Consider the following 24,368-nt stretch of genomic DNA (forward strand, 5'->3'; position numbering starts at 1 on the left):
GAGTATGAGATAGAAAAAGAGAGAAAAAATGAAAGGGAGATCATCATAATCATGATGGCCATTTGAACAGAATGTTATCATTTCCTTACATTTCTTCACTTCAGGTTGATTACATCCAAGTGACAGATACTGTGGTTACTGTTACTATTCCCATATTCCATTGAAATGATACAAATGAAAGTGCAGAGTTCAGTATCAACTGTCTTCTTGCCTTCCTTCTTTTTTAGTGGATTTTTACTTTTTAACCTATTCTCTTCACAAATCATAACAATGTTCTAGGTCAAATTTTACATCAAGATAAAGACCAGTCTTATACATGAATTGAATACTCTCTCTATTCATAAAAATCTTCCCCCATCAGTTATTTTCTTTGCTTAAACATTGACACAATTTACTAAAAGGAAAAAAAATAGTGCTTAAAATTATTTTAATGTTAGTTTCACATTTATTTTCTTCAGAAATTTATTTCAATTATACACACATAGGAATACAAATCCTTTTAATAAACATATTTGGATATGAGCTGGAAAATTGTTTTAATGACTAAAGACTAATTCTGAGCATTTGATATATATTATTAGTGTCTACTTTTTAAACATTTTAATGCTAGTTACTAAAGAAAACTTCCAGAACATTTCATACGACTGTGTAATTATTTCTGCTTCACAGAGAACATAGAGGAAGTAAGATTTCACAGAACAGAAAAAAAGTTTCTTCTGGAGCCAAAACAATAAAGAGGATCATGAGTCAAAGGGAGACTCCATTAGTTAAACGGCAATTGCTCAGAAGAAAAACTACTTCCTTTTCTTTACCAATAGCTACCATGACATTACTTGCAAGGACTGTGGCAGTCAAAGCTCAGTCAGGAAAGAAGAACCACTAGGAGTATTATGGAATGAGGACTTTACTATCAGGGTTGGCTGTTACTCAACTGTGAGAAGAGACGAAGATTAAGGTTTAGAATGGAGGAGCTGGAGGATTCGAGTCAGGTTGCTAAGCTGCCAGCCTGAAGCCCTGGCAAGGGGAATCTGGGAAGCCGGGCATGTCTATCTGTTGGTGTGTGGCCACAATGTGGAGCTGTTAGGAAACTCTATGGAAAGCTGTCAGCTCTGCATCTCGTGGTCAGCCCAGCGTTGCAGTTGGTTAGTAGGGCCAGAAGTCAGAAAGAACTAGATATAAATGAGCGATAAGTGAGGACATGCTGAACCCCACCAGTACCTCTAGGTTCATCGTTCAATGTTTTGACTGTTACGACCTTCAAGAAGGAGGAACTCTCGCTTCATTTCTTCCTGCTACGCCTCATGCAAATACTTATTTTCGTCAACCCTGAGTTAGAAGCATCCAGAAAAAGAATCTGAGAGAATGAACTTCCCACTTAGCCAAGTTGACTCAGAAAAAAAAAATCACGAAGATTACTTGTTTGCGTTCAAGTTTCATTGAAGCATCAGTGTATCAAAGTCATGAAATTAATAGAATGTATGTTTTAGGGAGATTCTGATTCTAAAATATTTTGATGGAATTTAATTTCTCAGGCCAGAAGAGATTTTAGTTAAGCATTGATTATAATTGACAAGATTTAGTAATCAGAGAGGAAGATCGATGTCAACATTTCACATTTTTATCAATATAATAAGCATCAATAATAAGTGAGACATTGTGGTTACAGAAAAACAATTATATGAACTGTATACTAACATAATATGCTTTCTCAGTCAAATTGGACTAATCTGTACTGATCTTTCAATTTAGCCATAACCAAAGACCAGACTTCACCAGGAAGCAGATTTCTGAATTTTCACCATGGATACTAGAAACAAATGTTCCCTAAAATAGCCAGAATTACAAGATGAAATTTATCCAAAGCGTAAGTGGCAATGTCAGTTTACCTGAATTAATACCACATACTAAGGCATTTTAGTTCTCTCAAATCTTAATTTAGATAAATGAAAATGTTATTTAAACCAATCTCAAGGGCACTGAATGTAAAAACATTAAATGGACAGTTCAATGAGAAAGTGAACAAGAAATGAACAAGAAATCTCTCAAGAACAATGAACATAAACGGGGTACAGAAAAGGGAGCTTCAGACAACTGGGCTGACAGAAAAGAAGGGTGTTAATAATTCCTTTTCCCATAAAAAGGGGATCAAGGGTGTAGCAATAATCCTCAGCTATAGAATCCCACCTAGAGAAGTCTTTCATCAAAATAAAAATACTGTATAAATAATATAATGATTTAAAGTGGTTTACTGTGGTGTCAACATCATTACTTTTTTAAAATGTGGTTTATGCACTTACAATTTCCAGTGTCCCTTTTTTAACCAATGCTTTGATGAGATGTGTCAATCAGTTATAAATGAAATGACACTCCTATATCCCAGTTACTTTTATAAACCTATCATTATGTATTTTAAATCTAACATGGATCCATGTTTTAAATTGTCATTAATATCTTTGCAAGATTTGTCTCTAGCCTATCACTGCAGCTTCAGTACTGTCCTTCTCACACATTCTCTCAGTCATAATAAAGTCTCTGCTATTTTTCATACATGCCACATACATCTCGGCCTCTGGCTGCTATGCATGTTGTCCCAGGTGTCTTCTTTCCAATACTGTTTTTCTGATTGAAATGCTAGTCTCCCATGAAACACTCCCTAATCCTCTGAGTAATGTAGGATATGTGCCTATTTTGGACTCATAAATCAAAATATTTGTGCCACAGCTAGCTTCCTTCTTTATCTTTGTTTGTATTTTATTTTATTTTTTTAGATTATGTGCTTAGCTTCTACCACATAATTTTCTTAATAACAGTATAAAAACGTCTTGTGTATCCTCCCTCCATCTTGAGAGCATGCTATGTAAATGGCAGTCTTCTAAAGAATCGAATTGGTGTTGGTGATTTGTTTTTAGCTCCTTGTTCTTTGATCTCTGGCAGTGAATTGGGCTTAGTATGTGAAAAAAATATATACATGGTCAAGAAGGCTAATATCAAACTAACTGTAGCAGAGTATTATGTAACCAACTCTATAAAACTTAGTTTATGATGAAATTCCTTGCGATATGCCTCTTCATTAATATAGCATCTTCCAGAATTTGGTAATTATATTATTTTATCAATCTTCATGTGTGCATCACCTTGGAGGGGGACTATCTAAGTATATTCAAAAAATGATTTTGTCCAGAGCATCTAACAAAATAAGATTAAATAAACACTTGAAAAAAATACATTGATAATGCAGCACTGAGAGTTAAGTTAAGAAGGGCGCATAGCTAAGGGAGGCATAAGCACTGTTTCTGTTAGGAGATAATTTGGCCAAGTTATTTATGTAGGCAACATGGCTGCTGTGTCCACTTAACGAGCTGTTTCATAAACTAGATGATTAGCAATATAATACAGAGCCCTCTTGAACTTCTAAAACAGCTGTTTAGCTCGAAAATGACCACTGTAAATTAGTTCAAGATAAAAAGAGAAAGGAGAGAGAGACAGTGTTGGAGAGGGTAAGGAAGGGGGTCAAAAGAGAAGGATAGAGAAAGCAAGAGAAGGGAAGGGAGGAGAGGAGAAGGAGGGGAGAAAAGGTAAAGAAGAATGAAAGGATAGAAGAGATATTTTAAAGAAATATTTTAAGGAAGTACAACTAATGAGTATAAATGAGTTAGACAAGGTAAATATTTTAAATGTATATAATATTTTGTTGTTTTTCCTTTTTAATTTTGCTTTTAATTTTTGGATTTCAATCTCTGAGGGTTAATTATACTTCTCAATTAATGTTACCTGTATGAGACATTTGTTTGATTTTATTTTGTCCTGATTCCCCACTACCATTATATCCTTCCTTTATATATAATCATTTTGATATTTTGATGTTTATTGTGTATCCTTATATTTATATATACATATTTAAAATGTGTTTATTTCCTTTGTATGAATATGTGTATTATTAAATTATATGAATGGTGCCTTACATAAATATCTTGTTTTCTTTCTTTTTTACTAGTGCCATGTTTTTGAGATGCACTATTGTTGCTGTGTACACATCAAGTCTATTGTTTCTAACTGTGGTGTAGTATTCACTTGAGTGTATCCACCATGTTTTACCCATCCACCCCTCCCTCTGCCACAGTGAAGGATACCTACACTGTCTACAATTCTTTGCCAACATAAGCAACATTGCAATGAACATCTTCAAGCCTTTTTCTTTAAGCATTTTTTATTAGAATGTGAGATGTATATCCAAATGTGGCCTGACTGGATCATAAGTATCGTCCAGTTACTGACAAACATTGTTTTCAAGAACAGCTATGCCAGCACACACAACCATCAGCAGTGTGTATTTTATGTTGTCTTTAGAAATGGTAACCTTGCCATGGCCCCAAATTCTTGAATGTATGCATGGTGATTTGTAATTCTGCTCTTCACCCTGTAATGATAAGTCTCTTCTTAACTGTAGTCTCTTTAAATATTTGAACTGTGTGAGCGCAGCTGGACGACTGCCCGGGACCTATCCTTTATTGGCTATGAGACTTTCAGCAACTCATTTCTTCTTTCTGATTTTTCTTTCATTCACTTACTCAGCCATTCATTCAAACAATATTAATTGAACACATACTATGTACTTAGTTTATGACTCTACCACCCGATGTGTGTGTTTCTTTATCAGAAGGAGAACCACCATGTAAGCGTTGTGAAGACAGTAGTTCATGTGATGGACTGCCCCTGCTCTTAGAAAACTCTTGGAGACTCAGAGACATCTTCCTTGAGAAAGATAAATTTAATTTCAAACCTGAAAGGAGTTGGCTAATCAAAAAACCAGGGAGCTGAGATAATTTTTAAATTGAGAATGGCAAAAATAAATTGTATTCTGTATAGAGGAAAACAATGAATGCCGCAGACCTGAGTAGAAACATCCAAGTAGAGATTCAATAATAGAAAGGTGTGCTGTAAGGCTAGAACAAAGAGAGTGGCGTTTGCAGGAGGCTCAGAGAAGCAGGAAGATGGTGTCAAACCAAGTAGCGTACTGAGACTTGGAAAGCATTTTGGATTACAGAAAAGTATTTATGGATATTAAGGTAATATTCAAATATTATATAAGCAGCTGGATGAGTACTTCATTGGTGTCTTCCAGTGTTTTCATTTGGGTTTTTTTCTAAATCTGTGCTTCCAATAAGCCACATGTGGCTACTGTGCTCTTTCAATGTGGCTAGTCTGAATTGAGAAGTGCTGTAAATAAAAAATAAACACCAGGTTGTGAAACCATAGTATAAAAAAGACTGCAGGCCAGGTGCGGTGGCTCACGCCTGTAATCCTAGCACTTTGGGAGGCCGAGGCTGGTGGATCACCTGAGGTCAGGAGTTCGAGACCAGCCTGGCCAACATGGCGAAACCCCATCTCTACTAAAAATACAAAACAAATTAGCTTGGTGTGGTTGTGAGGGCCTGTAATCCCAGCTACTCGAGAGGCTGAGGTAGGAGAATCACTAGAATCCTGGAGGTGCAGGTCGCAGTGAGCTGAGATCGTGCCATTGCACTCCAGCCTGGGTGACAGAGCGAGACACACACACCCAAAAAGAAAAAAAAAAAAGAAAGTGCAAAATTTCTTATTAACAATTGTATGTTGGTTACAGATCGAAATTATGATGTTTGGACATATTGGCTTAAGTATCTTGTATTATAAAAATTAATTTTGCCTATTTCTTTTACCTTTTCGGTGTGCTTACTAGAAAAGTTTAAATCATATACATGGCTCCCAATACATATTTGTTGGGCAACATTGTTCTATGTTCTTTGCTTCCTGAAAAACCATAGAATGGTGAAGATTTATCTAGAGTGAAGATTTTGATAACCAAAATTTTCTTCCTATTAAATCTGAACCCAACAGAAGGAGACATTTAGCCTTGAGATGATTTCAACTAGAGTCCCAGGCAGAAAGCCACTTAACTTGATTATAAGCTGTATAGACTTCAGCAGAGCAGTTTAGAAAATTATGTGGGTGTTAAAATATATGCACATATTCTGTTATATATTAACAAGATATGTGCTCAGAGAAGACTCCCACACACCCACGCACCACTTAGAATACTGGCTTACATTTTTCTACCAGTAAAGTCACTTTGAATAAAGGAAGAAAAAAATCGAGCAGTAGTACAGTAAATGTCACATACTGTATAGTTAATTTGCAAGAATCGTTTTGCAGAAAATGAATTTTTCATGAGTGTTCTTTAAAATATGTTTTGCCAGGATATTTTTCTTTGATGTGGCTAGCTTAAAAATCCCATCACCTTTTACTGAAATTTTATGATTGATCTTTTTCATATTTGAAACAATTTGATGAAAATTTATTAAATTCAGTTTTGTGCCAATCTAGTTAAACAGACTTCATTTCAGGCCTTTAAATGCTTACAGTCCAAGAGAGGGGACTGTGCTCAAAGAAATAGTGTGAAAAGTTGAAGAATCAAATTACATCTAGGTACAAATGTAACATGATTCTTTCTGAGAGGAACGAAATCAGTTGTATTTATTCTTAAAAAAACAAACAAAAAAAGACTACATATAGTCCAGAAAACCTTAGCTACATTTAAAAACTGTCTCACAAAACCAAAATTTGGAACTGAACCTCAATTATAATAAAATATTTTCTTTGGAGGATCTGTCAAAATAAGACAGTGTGTACATGTTCTTATGGGCATTTTATACCTGGTGATTATTATGTAGGTATTAGAGAAGTAATATTTTTTTCCCAATCTCTTTGAGTCTTCTGTTAATAAATTTTGCAGAGTTCCTAGTCAATGTGTCTCTGACATAATCGTGCATAAAGTGCATTTAGGTATTTACAGAGGAAATGGACCATGAATAGCTGTCACTGTGGACTTTCCCCTCAGTGCCCCATTTACTCTGTCATGCTGTAGGTGTTGCTGGGGGGAAAAAGGGTCAGCAGTTTTTGGTGTAGGCATTTTCTATGGTTAGCCAGCTTTTATATTTCCTTTGAAGCACTAAGCTGTAACGAAAGTTGTAGGATGGCTCTATGATGAGGGCCATTTTTTGGCCAAATTTCTAAATATGAATCATTGGATTAAACAGAAAGGTTAAATTAGTTTTTCACATCTTCTTTACTTTTTAAAATATTATTTCAAAAACTATAATTTGGAAGTTATACTGTATCACATTTTATATATCCAGGTGTCAACTGGATTAGATGGGGATATTTCACTTTTCCCCCACATCACACAGCATTTGTAGCGTATTGGAATATTTGATATATTAGGTTCATTTATCCTAGGTTTTATATTTTAATTTGTTAAGTGAACTCTGAGGGGGAAAAGGGGAGATTTTCATTCAGGAAAACTGACTAGATAAAATAATTGAAATATAAATAAATGTCATTAAATTTGGGGGGTTTTAAAGAATATCAGGGGTCCTGTCTGGATAAGATGGAATAAACACTGGTGACTCAGTCTTCTGCACTGAATAAAAACTAGACAGATGCAACAGAGCAGCTCTTTGAGGACTCTGATAAATAGAAGGCAAACTGGGGAAGAAGCCCAGAATTCAAATACCGAGGAATTTATCATTTTTTCCCTCTAATGCTCACAACCAACACAGCAGTGATCACAAAGGAGTTGGCAGAGAGAGCTTGGGAGAAGCCTAACTCTGGCTTCTTCTAAGAAGTTCTCCCTAGTTCTGGCTCAAGAAGCAAGAAAGGGAACTTAAAATATTCCGAAAGAGTGTGGAAATGTCCTGTTTTATTTTTCTTTCTTTTTTCTGTTCTCCCATGGCCTAGTTCCTATGCAATCCTGTGGAGCCAAAATTCTAGGTGGGGAAAGTCTCTATTAGAGTGGTCCCCCCTTATCTGTGGGGAATATGTTCTAAGACCACCAACGCATGCCTGAAACTACCAATAGTACCAAACCCCATGTATTTTTTCTTACACAAACCCACAATAAAGTTTAATTTATAAATTAGGCATAGTAAGAGATTAACAACAATAACGAATAATAAAGCAGAACAATTATAACAATATGCTGTAATAAAAGCTATGTGAATGTAGTCTCTTTCTGTCTTTCTCAGTATATCCTGTTGTCACGTATACACCTATTTTCAGGCTTTGATTGGCCACAGGTAACTGAAACTGCCAAGAGCAAAACCATGGATAAAAGGGGACTCCTGTCCCATATCTTCAGCAGAGGATCCTTGGTTCCAAGAGAGTGAGGCTGACCACCACTGTCGTCCATCTGGATTGTCCTTTCATTGTTTGGACCTGGATGTGGGCACACTTCAGAAGTGCACCTCAGAGTGGGATAACTAAAACCCTGGCTTCCTCGATATAGAAGGACCCCAAGGAACCAGAAAGTATGAAAGTTATGGAGAAAAAGGAAAACTCAGGAAATCAATTCCAAATAATTGTTTATAAATTTTGGACTCGTTCCCAAGCTTGCACATGTGGATCTGATGTTATTTAGTGTACAAAAGACAGAACTGAAGATACACCACTGCCCAATGTCTGAGACTGGCCACTAGGTGGCACATGAACTGGACTGATCCAAATAGTACTGCGAATGCTTTGAAGACTATGCTAGCATTGCAACCACAGCACACAGGAGAGGCAGATTCGAACTTAAGAGTGAACCTAACCAGGCTGACTCTTACTAAACGAAAATGTCAACATTTTCCATAGGATTTAAAGAAGTCCCAGAGTCTCATAACATAACATAATATTCAAAATGTCCAGGATACAATGAAAAAAATTTTGGTATGTAAACTATCAGGAAAATCTCAACTTTCATGGGGAAAGACAATCAACAGATATAAATATGAAGTAACAAAGATGTTGGAATTATCTGATTCTTGAAACCAAAGGAACAATAGAAAGTACACAAAATAAATGGAAGCTGTCAAGAAGTACCAAATGAAGATTTTAGAATTATAAAAATAACAACAACAGTAATAACTTCCCCCTCAAAACAACAAACAAACAAAACAAAATTTAAAACCCTCCTTTGACAGGCTCAGTAGCAGAATAGAGATGACAGAGGAAAGAATCAATGAACTTGAAGAAAAATCAATAAAAATGATTTAATCAGAACCATAGAAAGTTTTCTTAAAAAATGAAAAGTTAAACAGAACATTAGACATCTGTGGGGAAATAACAAAAAAACTAGTGTTTTTGTTATTTGAGTCCCAGAAGGATAGAAGAAAAAGTGCAGTGCAGAAAAAAGTTAAAGAAGTAATTGATTAAAATGTCCCCAAATGGGCAAAAGAACTGGACATAAAGATTCAAAAAGCTCAGGGAATGCCAAACAGGATAAAAGCAAACAAATCCACACCCAGAAGCACTGTAATCAAACTGCTAAAAATTAAAGACAAAGAAAAAAGCCCAGAAGCCCCCCAGAAAAAAAAGATTCGTTATCAATAGAAGAACAGTGACATAGCTCAGAAGGAAGTGTTGAAAGAAAATAACTTTCACTCTCTCCCTCTCCCTCTCCCTCTCCCTCTCCCCTTTCCACGGTCTCCCTCTCATGCTGAGCCAAAGCTGGACTGTACTGCTGCCATCTCGGCTCACTGCAACCTCCCTGCCTGATTCTCCTGCCTCACCCTGCCGAGTGCCTGTTGCAGGCTCACGCCACCACACCTGACTGGTTTTGGTGGAGACGGGGTTTCGCTGTGTTGGCCAGGCCGGTCTCCAGCCCCTAACCGCAAGTGATCCGCCAGCCTCGGCCTCCCGAGGTGCCGGGATTGCAGACGGAGTCTCGTTCACTCAGTGCTCAATGGTGCCCAGGCTGGAGTGCAGTGGTGTGATCTCGGCTCGCTACAACCTCCACCTCCCAGCCGCCTGCCTTGGCCTCCCAAAGTGCCGAGATTGCAGCCTCTGCCCGGCCGCCACCCCGTCTGGGAAGTGAGGAGCGTCTCTGCCTGGCCACCCATTGTCTGGGACGTGAGGAGCCCCTCTGCCTGGCTGCCCAGTCTGGAAAGTGAGGAGCGTCTCCGCCCGGCTGCCATCCCATCTAGGAAGTGAGGAGCACCTCTTCCCGGCCGCCATCACATCTAGGAAGTAAGGAGCATCTCTGCCCGGCCGCCCATCGTCTGAGATGGGGGAGCGCCTCTGCCCTGCCGCCCCGTCTGGGATGTGAGGAGCACCTCTGCCCGGCCGCGACCCCATCTGGGAGGTGAGGAGCATCTCTGCCCGGCCGCCCTGTCTGAGAAGTGAGGAGACCCTCTGCCCGGCAACCGCCCCGTCTGAGAAGTGAGGAGCCCCTCCGCCCGGCAGCCGCCCCATCTGAGAAGTGAGGAGCCTCTCCGCCCAGCAGCCACCCCGTCCGGGAGGGAGGTGGGGGGGTCAGCCCCCCCCTCCCCGGCCAGCCACCCCATCCGGGAGGGAGGTGGGGGGGTCAGTCCCCCGCCCGGCCAGCCGCCCCATCCGGGAGGGAGGTGGGGGGGTCAGCCCCCCCCTCCCCGGCCAGCCGCCCCATCCGGGAGGTGAGGGGCGCCTCTGCCCGGCCGCCCCTACTGGGAAGTGAGGAGCCCCTCTGCCTGGCCAGCCGCTCCATCCGGGAGGGAGGTGGGGGGGTCAGCCCCCCACCCGGGAGGGAGGTTGGGGGGTCAGCCCCCCGCCCGGCCAGCCGCCCCGTCTGGGAGGGAGGTGGGGGGGTCAGCCCCCCGCCCGGCCAGCCGCCCCGTCCGGGAGGGTGGTGGGGCGGGTCAGCCCCCCACCCGGCCAGCCGCCCCATCCGGGAGGGAGGTGGGGGGGTCAGCCCCCTACCCGGCCAGCCGCCTCGTCCGGGAGGTGAGGGGCGCCTCTGCCCGGCTGCCCCTACTGGGAAGTGAGGAGCCCCTCTGCCCGGCCACCACCCCGTCTGGGAGGTGTGCCCAACAGCTCATTGAGAACGGGCCAGGATGACAATGGCGGCTTTGTGGAATAGAAAGGCGGTAAAGGTGGGGAAAAGATTGAGAAATCAGATGGTTGCCGTGTCTGTGTAGAAAGAAGTAGACATGGGAGACTTTTCATTTTGTTCTGTACTAAGAAAACTTCTTCTGCCTTGGGATCCTGTTGATCTGTGACCTTACCCCCAACCCTGTGCTCTCTGAAACATGTGCTGTGTCCACTCAGGGTTAAATGGATTAAGGGCAGTGCAAGATGTGCTTTGTTAAACCGATGCTTGAAGGCAGCATGCTCGTTAAGAGTCATCACCACTCCCTAATCTCAAGTACCCAGGGACACAAACACTGCGGAAGGCCGCAGGGTCCTCTGCCTAGGAAAACCAGAGACCTTTGTTCACTTGTTTATCTGCTGACCTTCCCTCCACTATTGTCCTATGACCCTGCCAAATCCCCCCCTGTGAGAAACACCCAAGAATTATCAATAAAAAATAAAGAAAGAAAGAAAGAAAGAAAGAAAGAAAATAACTTTCAACTCAGAATTCTATACCCAATGAACGTATCCCTCGGGAATGAAGGTGAAATAAAAACACTTTGAGAAGAAGAAAAACTAAGGGAATTTATTGCCTTGCAGACCTGATCTAAAGGCATTGTGGAAAAAAAAAAAAAAGCTCTTTAGGATTTTAGGATGAAGGGAATTAATATAAGAAGGAAACCTGGAACATTAACAATGAAGGAGGCTGGACACAATGGCTCACACCTGTAATCCCAGCACTTTGGGAGGCTGAGGCAGGCAGATCACTTGAGGTCAGGAGTTCAAGACCAGCCTGGCCAAATGGTGAAACCCCGCCTCTACTAAAAATACAAAAATTAGCCAAGCGTGGTGGCATGCACCTGTAATCCAAGCTACTCAGGAGGCTAAGGCACAAGAATCACTTGAACCTGGTAGGCAGAGGTTGCAGTGAGCCGAGAATGTGCCACTGCAGTGCAACAGAGCAGAGCGAGACTTTGTCTTTAAAAAAATAAATAAATAAATACAAAGAAGCAACAATGAAAATGGCAAATGTTTGGGTAAGTATAATAGATTTTTTCCCTAAATAGTGTGTGGGAGTTGAAAGCAGAAATTACAACATTGTCAAATGAGATTTCAATGTATGTATATAATCATGACATAAATAGGAAGCTAAAGTGATCCAAATGGTAGTAAGCTTTCTACATTCAGCCAAAAGTGGTAAAATATTAATTCTAAGTAGACTGTAAAAAGTTAAATACATATATTGTAATCCTTCGTGAAATAACAAAAAAGAAGTCAGGAAACAGAGAAATGAAAAAACAGAAATAACTAACAGAAAACAAATAATAAAACAGTAAACCTAAATCCAAACATATCAAGAATTACATCAAATGCAAATGGTCAAATCACATCTATTAAAAGACGCAGATTTTTAGGGTGGATAAGGAATATTAGACAATCAAATTAATCCCTGCTTTGAAAACTGTCTCTGTCTTACAATGAGGAAACAGAGATTTAGAGGAGAAATAAATTGTTCAAGATCCTACAGCAACCAGATTTAGAGGACAGTTTTTCTAACTTCTTAGATCTTGCTTCCTACTACTTCACAAACGAGCTTGTCCCAGCCCTCTGGGATAAAGAATAAGGAAGTGGGAACAGCTAGATTGCATTGTTTCAGGATTGAATTCAGAGCTAAATGTCAGGAGGGTCCTGACCTTGTGTCAGAGGAGTGTGTTACTAGGAAAGCCATTGAAAAAGCCCATCATCATATAGGGAGGTAGTCAATAATGGCTAAAGTGGCATCAACCCCATAAGGGTCATACTAGGTATATTAGTCAGGATTCTTCAAAGAAATAGAACTAATAGGATACACACACGCACACACGCACACACACACACACACGGAGGAGAGGGGAGATTTATTATGAGGAATTGGCTCATACAATTGTGGGGGCTGAAAAGTCTCATGATCTGCCATCTGCCATCTAGAGATCCAGGAAAACCAGTGGTGTAATTCTAACCCAAGTTCAAAGGCCAGAGAGCTGATGGTGCAAATCCCAGTTAGGGGAAGAGAATACCTGTGTCCCAGCTCAAGGAGACAGGCAGGAAGCCAAAAGGGGTAAATTCCTCCTTCCTTCACTTTTCTGTCCTATTCAAGCTTTCAACAGATTGGATGATGGACACCCACGTTGAAGAAGACAGTCTACTTTACCGACACTGCTAACTCAGACGTTAATCTCATCTGGAAACATCCTCACAGACACACACAGAAAGAATGTTTTTATTTGGGAACCCTGTGGCACAGTCATGCTGGCGCATAAAATTGACCACAATACTAGATCTGACCCAATTTCCAGCATGCTTCTTGGGAAAAAAAGGAAGTGTGAGGCAAATTTCTCTAGGTTTTTCATGAGGAGAGTTGCATACATTCTGACAAAGGCAGAGAAAGTGACCTGGTAACCAGGTATCTTCTTTTGATATATGCTGCTTGCATTCAGCAGGTTCTAAGCAATGAAACTCAGAGTAACCTATGGTGAATTTCTGACTTCCCCTCCCTTATTGTTGGAGCAAGTCAAGGAATTTTATGAGACAAGTTGTGTGTCTGCTGGAAAGAATAAGGGCAAGGACTAGAGAAATATAGGGTACATGGACTTAAATAGCAAAATACAGAAACACGCACTATTGAATTACCTAGCTTTCTAGTTTTCCGGAGGAGACACAGATTTCTGTTTTCTTCCTTATAATGGGTTCAGTCAGTGTACGTGTAATTGAGGAAGAGTCATATGTTACCTCTTTGTTTTTAGAGTGTAGTGCTGGGCGAAGAAAAAAAAATAAAACACAAGTGTGACAGTTTTGGTTGCAGGAGACAGTGTGCTCTGAGTAAAAGTGTGAAAAAAGCTATTGTAATTTAATTTTGTCCTGAGAATGGGTGCTCAGATGCAAGAGAATAAATCTGACTACTCATGAGCTAAGAGACATTCTTAGCCAGGACTATATTGTCAGGGGAAAGTGAACTCCTTTCCAAGTGACAGAGAAGTCTGTCTTAACATATTCACACTACTAAATAAAGTAGCATTGTGAACCATTACAGCAGAAGCAAAAAATGTAACTTTATTTTTGTAAAGGTCCAGATTTTAAATATATGCTGTTAATAATTTGGGGGGCTACCATTTCAAGACGGTGGCCACATTTATTAACCTAATTCAGATCCAAATATTTTGTTCATAAAGTAAGCACTCACATAACGCGATTGCTTAAACAAGTATCTCTCTGGATTCAGACAGAAGAAGTTGTCCTTGAATCAACTCTGAATATTCGGGCAACATCTTAATACAAGGCCAAGCTCCGTATCAAGAAATCTTTAAATATATCACTACAACACCTCTAGGAGATTAGGCATGATGCTGAAATATGGCAGGGACATTGCAGAAACTTAGCATCTAATATCCCCTGCTATTAAAATTGTCTAAACCTTGTCATAAGAGAGTCTTCTACTCATAACTCTCATGCACATTTACAACTTAAAATTTCTCTGGAAAGTTGACTTCAACCAGCCTTGACTAGGCACTTAATAAATGTTAACTACGGTTTATTAAGGGTTCATTCAGTGGAGTGATTCTCAAATCTGCAAGAAAAAATCACCTGCCTTTACTCCAAACTGATTTCATCAGGATTTCTAGGGGTGGGGCCTAAGCCTCAGTATATTTTTTAGAAGTTGTCAGGTAATTCTAATATGCAGTTGAGGTTACAAACCAATGAATATATCCTAAGCAAGAATAGTAATGAAATCTAAATGGTAACAACATATGATAACTACATAGATACTGAAATAATCAATTACTTTTATTTCCTTGAAGAAACAAAATCATGAAAATGAAACCATTTTATGCATTCTGGATGAGATGCCTCTTAGACTCCTCCATCTGGAAGAAGGATACGTACGCTTGACCAGAACCTAGGCCCTAACTATAGAGGCAATGATGTGCTGGGTTTTGGATGGGGGAAACAGTGAGGAAGTAGGGAGAGCTAATCCCTCCAATTCTTGCTTTTAGAACCAAGTTCCAGATAACTTTATGCTCTGTATCAGGGAAGTGGGTGGCCATCTCCAAGTCCATGGACAATTATGCTGGCTATATTCTAACAGGTCACAGTCACTTGTTTCGAGCCAGGTTAGAAATAGCTCTGGCATTTAAGATGGAGGGTGAGTTAGTAAAGCAGAGTCATATCACTCTTGCCCAGAATTCCATGATTAGTTCACCTTTGGGCTGAGATATCCCAGCACAGGTCATCTGCTAGTAGTGTGGGCAAGTTTCTAATTCAGCGAGACCCCCAAATTGGGGTGTTGTGATGATCATTCTCCTAGTGAACTAGATATGGTGAAGTAATAGCACCTATGCTCTATCATTCTAGGGGGATCTGACCAAGATTTCTTGGTGTACGATTTAGAGAATATTGCTACTCTAATCCACAGTGTTGAAAGAAAGAACTCATCTCCTCATACATCCAGTGTGCCTCTCTTTGATTTCTTATAGGAACACTCAGACAGCATGTAGGTTAGTTACTTTCCTTGTCGTACAGGAGATCGGAAATGACAGTGGCTCAACTTGCCAGAGAAACAAGTATCCTGGACCACAAAAACATCGTTAACCTAGACCTTATAGACTGTTGGTGTTAGTACCTTCAGCAGGAGGATGTACTAGACAATGGAAGAGGCTGTGAATATGCCCAGTACAAACCTCGAGGGCAGTTCACATTTTGTGATAGAAGTGTCTAATTCCTTACCCAATTTCAATTCCTTTTTCTTCCTTACCCACGAACCTCCAGTTCTGGCCAGTGAGACCTATGCTGGGGGTTCTGGAAAAGATGCTTCCATTGTAGAGGTACCACATATTTCTACCTCCCTGTTTTCCTTTTTCCTGTGTCCTAAATGTGAACCTGATGCCTACAACTAGAGCAGCCATTTTGGACTGTGAATAAATGGTACTTTGAAGAAAAAGTACATTGAATTGCAGAGACTTCGGTCATGATGTCTTTGAATGGTCCAAATAACATGTGGAATGCCTGTATTCAGGCTTATCATTACACACACACACAAAAAGCAAACAAACCCGCAACCTTCCAATTTAATTTAGCCACTATTTTCTTGGTTGTAAAGGTAAAGTACCAAACAGATCCATTATGAGGGTATGCTTATGAGGTGAAGCCGTCAGCATAGAAAATAATTACTCAAAACACTAGGGAAAAATATCATAAACAAATTCAGAGTTAAGTCAGTCAATGAAGCAGTGGTACAACCGAAAATGCATATAAGAAACAAAAAGATGAAACAGGCAAGGAAAATGACATCAGAGACAAGTCATAGCATGACTGACATGCAATTCATATATTAAATACTCCTCCTGCAATGTTCTTCTTGTGTATGTCTTTGTGTGCCTCTCTGGGTCAGGAACATATTTTTCAAGACAGCAAATTGCAGCGGGTAGGCAAGGTTAATACACAAGTAGGTATAATATATAAGAGACATAGCACAGAAATTAAGATACATTGTCTTTCAGATAAGATTGTCAAAATGAATTAGAAAAATAATGTGACAACAGCACTATTATTTTATACTCATAAGAAAAACAATTGTGAAAGTATGTGCTCAGAAGATGCACTTTACTTTTAAATAAAATGTATTCAATCCTCTCAAAAAAACAAACCTGAAAGTCAGTGGAAAATCAAGACTTTTTTCGAAAGATGGTAACCCAAGGTTTTGATGCCAATATAAATATAAAACCAATACTTCTCACAAATGGAATAGGGTAGTTTGGATTGTTAATACACTTAGTGTCATCCAAAGTGTTCAAAACACGTGCTATGTTCTGTAGAGGAGATTCAAGAAAGGCACGCGGCCGGGCGAGGTGGCTCACGCCTGCAATCCCAACACTTTGGGAGGCCGAGGTGAGCGGATCAGGAAGTCAGGAGATTGAGACGATCCTGGCTAACACGGTGAAACCCCGTCTCTACTAAAAATACAAAAAATTAGCCGGGCGTGGTGGCGGGCGCCTGTAGTCCCAGCTACTCGGGAGGCTGAGGCAGGAGAATGGTGTGAACCCGGGAGGCGGAGCTTGCAGTGAGCCGAGATCGCGCCACTGCACTCCAGCCTGGGTGACACAGCGAGACTCCGTCTCAAAAAAAAAAAAAAAAGAAAAGAAAAGAAAAAGAAAAAAAAGAAAGAAAGACATGCACGGTTGTTGCAGGTGATTTTGAAGTGCAGCATTTTCTAATGGCCTAATCCTAGCAGTGCTTGCGAGGGTATGAATAAAAGTAGGTATGATATGAACCTCTGATCTAGACTAAACAAGCTGCATTTTCTAACCCCCTCCATGAGAGTCATCTAAAAGCATTGAACATATCAGATATATTGAGTTATTGTCAAATGTACCGCTTTTCTTTAAAATTGCAGCTGTTTATCTCTTCATCAGTGACCTGCACAGTGCCTTCTTCATAGCAGTCACTTAATAATGCTTAGGGAATTGAATTGTCAATGTTTTTGTTTGTTCTTACGGTTTATGGCAGTAGCTTTAATTAATCAATATTTGCATTTCTCTGCGGATTTTTAGAATATCCAATGACTTGTGATAGAAAATACATCTATTCATTAGTAATGGAGATTTGCAACTTTTTGCTCTTCATTTACATTTCCTCTTGATAAAAGGGATCTGAATTGCATTCAAATATTTACTCCTCAACCATGCAGACTTGTGTCTTGGGGGACAATCCAACCTCCAGGTCTTGGTTGACTTACACTAGTCAACATATCTCAAGTCTCTGGCCATGGTCAGTCACTGAAGTGTGGACAGATGATCTAAATCAGGCCAACGAAATGTAAGATGTCGTCTGGGGGATTCTAATAGAGAACAGATGATATAAGCATGTAGGTTCTGAAACTTCTAAAGGAAATTCTGCCTCTAAGGGAGAAGTTATACATGGAAGTGGACAGAGCTGAGAGAACTACAAAGTAAGCCTCGATGGTGATGCTGTGTACCTAGATATTCGAGATGAAGCGCCAGTTTGGTTTGGGGATTCTATCTGAGCAACCAGAAGCATCCTAGCAGATACAGATGTTCAAACAAATACAAAGGCTGTATTGAAAACCTTTGAGTAACTTTTCGTTTTTATTGATCTCAACTCAGTTTTTCTTCCACCTCCTTTTCTGAACATTCTTCCCAACCAAGCCCTGTTTTGCAAGTATCCATCTTTCATTCAAATGATTTCCTCTACTTGAGAGGCCTTTGTCGTCCCCCTTTATCACTCAGCAAATATCTGTTCTTTTTCAATCGCTGTCTTGCCTCTAATCCCTGATGATGCCTTTGTTGCCTCCTCAGTGGTATATAAAATCTTTTTTGCATTTATCATAGCACATACTTTTAGGTATTGCATTATTTGTTTATTTATGTGTCTGCCTTTGTTGTTGTTGTTTTGAGATTGCAATTTAGTGTATGATGCCTAAACTCAACTGAGCCTCTAGTTGGTATGTTATGAATAAAAGAATAAATGAACGTACTTTAGTTCTTAATCCTTGAAAGCAAGATGTCAGGTTGAGACAAGTAGCTATGTAATTACAAAGAAACATTTACTTTTCTTTCAACTCTTCTACAAAATTAGACATCTTTCCCATCTGTAAATCAATTTTTGATCTTTTTCTTAAAAAGACACAGCGCTTTTTCAGCAATATAGGATAAACACACTAAAAAAAAAAGGTAGACTTCTCAAAGAAGTTTAATGTTTAAAAAAAAGTGCCAGTATTTCGTCTACGTGCATGAGCATCTCAGGATTTTAATTGTTTTTAATTCCAGGAGGGTAATGATGTATAAACATTTTACAAATCTGAGCTCAGAAAACAATGATTTGAATAATCTGTGCTTTAATGGAAAAATGAAACATTAATTTGTTTAGTTTCTCATACAACATGTTTACTAAACATTTCAGTGCCAATAATTTCTTAAGATTGTAACATTTAACCTTGTATTGGAGCTAATACCAATTCTAGCCATGGGAATATGTTTTGGACTTTTTGAACAATTTTGAGTAAAATGAATGTCACTGCCTTTAAATTGTACTTGGAGCAAAGACAAAGAAACATCAGCTCATTCTTTCCAACTAATAGAACATTTAATGATGCAATTTTTATTACATTATTTTAAGGCTATTATCATAATGTTAAATATTCTTATTTTTTTTGCTTCCGTCTGTTACTAAAGCTCAATACATCATTCTGAACATTATTAATTTTCACTTAACTTAGATTTAAGTATTGAATTTTTAACTTGGGCTCCAGGAAAAATCCTGAAAAATAAAGATCAGCATCTAGCATCCTTTTCCTATTCTTTCACCACAAATTCTCAATTTGATATGACTTATCATGAAATCTGTATTGGGAAGTATAGATTTCTAAGATAACTTTTTGTAACTAAAAAATAATTTCCTGTGCATCACAAGGGGGATTAAAAATCACCAAAGTACTGAAGGAACACGTGCTTTGATTATTATTCCCACCTGTTTCTTTTTTATTATAAAGTGGCAATTTGTACCATCATTAGAAATGTACATTAATGTATAAAGTTTTGCATTCAAATCTCTTTATTTTTGATTACCTATGACTAAAGACCACAAATCAAATAAAAACTCTATATAATATATCCTTATTTCAGAAGCATATGTATATATACACATATATATTTGTAGAACAATCCACTGTTTTAAATGTAATTTTTACTTAAAAAATGCTATTTACAATTTTATGACAGAGAAATAACCTCAGCCTTTTATGGTATTAAAATGAGCAGGGAATTTTTATGTTTGTGTCTCATCTTGTGCAGATGAAATTAAGCAATATCATGGAAAACCTTCTCAAGAGCAAGGCCTTGTAGACTAAGGTATGAGGGTGAAATCGATTTGCTATTTCTGGGTCTATGTTTTAAAAAAATTACTGGCAACGTAGTCATACTTACTTCTTCACCAAGAAATCAGTGCTCCCAAATTAGGAATTCCAAACTTTTCAATATGCAACCTTTAAGTCTTTCCTTGTCCTTACTCTTGTCTTAATACTCTCATCTCCCACTAGTGGCACCGCAGGACCACCAATCTAGATATTAGATTGTTGCTATTTTATTAAACAGAAGAGTCTTAGTTCTTTTAAACAAGCTTTCTGAATTAGAATGAGGCCCATAAAGCATCACATTGCATTACATTGATATCTCTTTATTGCGCCAATCCATAATGGCTAAAAATGTGCTATTAAATTGTATGTAAATTTCAAAGCCAAAACGATTACCATGAGAATAGGATGGCTTGCTGCCCTCCAATTTGCAGAAGCACAAAAGTCTCTGAATTAGCAAATGGAACTTCAGCTCCATTTGTTTCTATACTTTATTCTGCGAGCTTAAAAATCAAGTAAGGTGTATTGACCAGAAAGCTATTTTGTGAGATTCTCAAAAGTTTTGTTTTCATTCTTAAGCTCGTTGATTTTGAAACTTATTCCAATAAGAACTCAGAATAAACATATCTTAATTTATATCTGCGTAGCCAATTGCAAAGCATTACTAAAAGCCATATTTTTTCCTGGGAAAAATCCCAATGCAACTCAAAAAAAAAAAAAAAAAAAGCTTATTTTACTTAAAAAGGAAAAGTGACGAATGAATTGAAGACCCAGAAATCAGAACAATGAAAATCAAAGAATTATTATACTTGAAATAAGCCTGAAAAACAAAGTACTTAAACTCAATCATATTTTTGGATGAAGTTGGATATTATATGTTTATACATGGTAATATTTTTAAAAACTCAGTGAATACTGGCATATTCTATTAAAGGTTTCATGTACTTGAGAAGTAAGCAGCAGTTAAGCAAACATTCACCCTTTGCTCTAAGCTACATTTTTTTGTCAGGTTTATGTGTAAAATAAATCAGGTTTCCAATTAATTCTCTGAACTAAACTGGAAATAAGACAAAGCTAATTTCCAAAATATTTTACTGCAGTGAACATTTGCTTAACATAATATGGAGAAAAACAATATACAAATTGTGTGGTTAGAATTTTTTCTTAACTGCTATCAGGAAGGAGACAAATGTGAATCTAGATGATAAATGATGAATAGCCACTGAAAATAGAGGGAGGAATTTTGTTAGTGATTCATATCTCTATTTTTTTATAACAAACTTAATTAAATATATTTTGTCATGAAATCATAATTGTAATAGATTTTTATGATTTGCATCAATTGTGTTATTTATGAAACCATCGTTTTACTGATGAGTGTGTATGTGTGTGTATCATCACTACAAAAGCTCAAGTCATTTCATGCTAAAAGAGCCAGTGTCCCATAGTGTTGAAGTTTCTTTTTTATTTTTTTCAAATAAAATAAGCTTTGTGCTTGGGATTTTTTCTTTTTGGTTCTGGTAGTGACAGGTGTATTTATAATCAAGTTGAATCAAGAGTGACAAGAAGAAATACAGCTAGAGTTATATTTTTGCCCCAAGGGTATTCTTTTCCTAGAAGAGCAAGTCCATTTTTAGAAAATTTAAATGTCTTTATTTGTTACTTTCCAAATATTTTGGTTAAACAAATATCTCTTGCAAATGTATCTTCAAAATCTTTGCCTACATGCATACAATTTGTTCTTCCCAACTGCTTAGGGAAAGTCCTTCATTTCATTTTCTGCTAACCTCTAGATAACAGAAATAGGATACCTGGTGAAGGATATGGTCCACTATTGAAGAATAATGATTGTGTAAAGTGAGGGAAACTATATTGACCTTGAAATACAGCAACCAATGGCAAGGTTTGAGGTGAGGGCCTAGAGCTTTTGCAAAGTGTATATATTTTAGGGAGTCATATTTGGAACAATACATGCTGGACAGTAGAGATATAGGAGAAGTTACATGCTATGTCTTCTCATTGATAATATCCATAAATCTGCATACATTTTTTAACATTCTGTTTTGTGTGGTTTTTTTTCTTTAAATTTGGATGTCTCTACACCACTCCTGATTTGTAGGACTAAATAGATCTATTTATTCCAATGCAAATTGTATAACATTTATTTCTTCCTTGATTTTTAAAAATACTTTAGTATTCTTAACTATGTGCCTTCTCTTACACTGAGTTCTTTTTTGCTCCTTTCAGCTGCTCACACAATCCTGTCTGTTGGAGTCATAGCTGCTAATTCCATATTATTTCTCTACACCCCTTGAAAATTTAGTGTATTACTGGTACCCTTCTGTGTTCTAGGAAACAAACGAATTGCAAACTGGACTTGTAACAGGATCATACATAGAGCAACAAATTAGCTACTGGCTTTGTAAGATAGTAAGTTAGGAATTTCACAGTCATGTCTCCAAATTTCATGGCAGAGTTTAAAAAACAATATAAGACTGTGGTAAGGTACAAAGGCAAATGCAATTTGCGTTGACTAATTTCCTAGGACTTATTTCCTTATGTAAAACCCCTGTTCTTTCTTTCCTGCCACAAGACAGGGTACAAAGCTTTCTAAAACATGCTCTCAGGTATCCACACCTGAGACATTGCTTTGTGGATACTCTCAAAGGTGTTCACAAAGCAAAAAAATCAGACCAAATGCTAAGAGCAAGTAACTTATACCTCACCACCTGGACATGGCACTGGCAAAAGTCACTTCAGCATTAGAACAGTAATGTTTTTGCTAAATTACTAAAAAAAAAAAAAAAAAAAAAGAAAGAACGAACTCCGGAAATAATATCTTTGATAAAAATGTTATACTCTAGGATAATTTGAAATTATTTTTGTGAAAGAATTAAATTCATTAAGGCTATTCGATGCCATACAAGATTTTCCTTTTACATAAAACAATCTTAAATTACATCTCAAAAATAATTTCTTACACTTTTCTTGATGATAAATGGTTCCTGGCTGTATATTTTATAGGTATTAACATAGTTTATAATTTGGAAATGTTCAATTTCATGGTTACAAAAAAAATCCTGCAAACAGAATGTAATGGTGTGTCAATTCCAGATGCCCAAATAAAATACAAAATCAAGCAAAACCACACATCGCAGCATTATCATGAGTTTAAGCTATTGAGTATATAACATCAGTTTGTGAGTTCAATTCTCCAAATCCTTTCCTTTAAAGTAATAAGTTTATTTCATCTTTATTAATGTCTTCATTACAATTAGCCTTCTACTAATAACAATACAGTTTAATTTAATATTTATGGAGTTCTGATTTATTTTTTCCTTTGCTTTTAAGTGTGCTAATCTTTGTGCACGTGAATTTTCTACCACATTGCAACAAGCAAGCTTTGGTTCAATTTTCTTGTCCTACACAAAGGAAGATTTTGAGTGCAGAATCTTAGCCACTAGGTCTTGCGTTGTCATTTTATTTTCCTCTCCTTGGGTGGATTTACTGGAAGGAAATGGGTAAAAGGGAAGGAAGGGAAGGGGAAGGGATGAGAGAGGGAAGAAGGGGAGAGTTCTCAGCTATGTTGAATCTTGATTCACAACTTTGCCTCCATTCATGGTTGGTGTTCCAGAACTTTTCCTTGAACGCCCTTGTTTTTCTCCAATTTCATGTAGCGATGGTTCTCTGTACATACACACTGAAAGGCAAAATAACAAAAATTACTTATGACAGTGGACATAAATTTCCTTCAATAAGCTTTTCAAATTTGATTTTACAATATTCTTCACTCTCATCACAAGCTCTTCTTCTTATTATAAAAAAAAAGTTTTAACTTGATAATCAGTGAATACACTTAATTTTCTTTCAGTTCTTTCAGTCACAACCTTTTAAACTTTTCTTGAACTGCAGACATTTAAGTAAGTTGTTTTTGTTCTCTCATAGATAAGGCTTGAATCTTTACAGTTTCCTAACCTAGAAAACAGGATTTTCATCCAGAGTCAGAGGAGACATGGGAAATATTACGCTTTTTGGTCCTTAGTCTGCAGTCTAATTCGGGTAGGTAAAAAAATATTTATTTACATGTTGCTAATCTTTACCCTACCATAGGAAATATAATGTATCAAACTGAAATATTTATTGCCATTTCCAGGGCACCCTATGTAAAAAAATAAGGGAGGACAGAGAAAAGGAAAAAAGATGAAGCAATTTCCCCGACTGCCCTACATTTAGCTAAAGTAAGAAACACAGTCCGTGACTTTGTAGTTTTTCATCAATAGGGAATGTGATTATGCAAGCATGAGACTTCAGTTCATATCTATATAAACCGTTCTTTTCTCCTCTATTGTATTGTCTGGCTGTAAAGTTCAGTCATCTGTGAGCCATCATGGCTATTCCTAGATAATTGTTTAGAAAGAACAATGTTTTCAAATTATTCAAGTTATTCTTACAAAACACATTAATTCAGCTTCATTACACTCTTGTGAAATAGACAAATGTGACTAGATAAGAGTATATGATATGTCTCAGGTAAATATCAGGAGTTACTTTTATCCTCAGCTTAGGA

The 24,368-nt window shown here is 37.9% G+C and overlaps 1 protein-coding gene across 4 annotated transcripts in view; it reads right to left on the reverse strand.

Annotated features, from left to right (window-relative positions):
* Positions 1 to 18,624: 18,624 nt before the first annotated feature.
* Positions 18,625 to 24,368, reverse strand: part of FGF12 (fibroblast growth factor 12) — a 589,282-nt gene continuing 583,538 nt past the window's right edge. For 2 of the 4 annotated variants that reach the window (XM_008959806.4, XM_003807662.4), the window contains exon 5: positions 18,625 to 23,501. In XM_008959806.4, coding sequence (XP_008958054.1) covers positions 23,383 to 23,501 — 119 coding nt within the window. In that variant the 3' untranslated portion in view covers positions 18,625 to 23,382. The remainder of the gene's footprint in view (positions 23,502 to 24,368) is intronic. The other 2 variants (XM_034957907.3, XM_055110791.3) reach the window with 1 other exon arrangement.

The sequence above is a fragment of the Pan paniscus genome, chromosome 2 (genome assembly GCF_029289425.2).
Source record: "Pan paniscus chromosome 2, NHGRI_mPanPan1-v2.0_pri, whole genome shotgun sequence".
Lineage (NCBI taxonomy): Eukaryota > Metazoa > Chordata > Mammalia > Primates > Hominidae > Pan > Pan paniscus.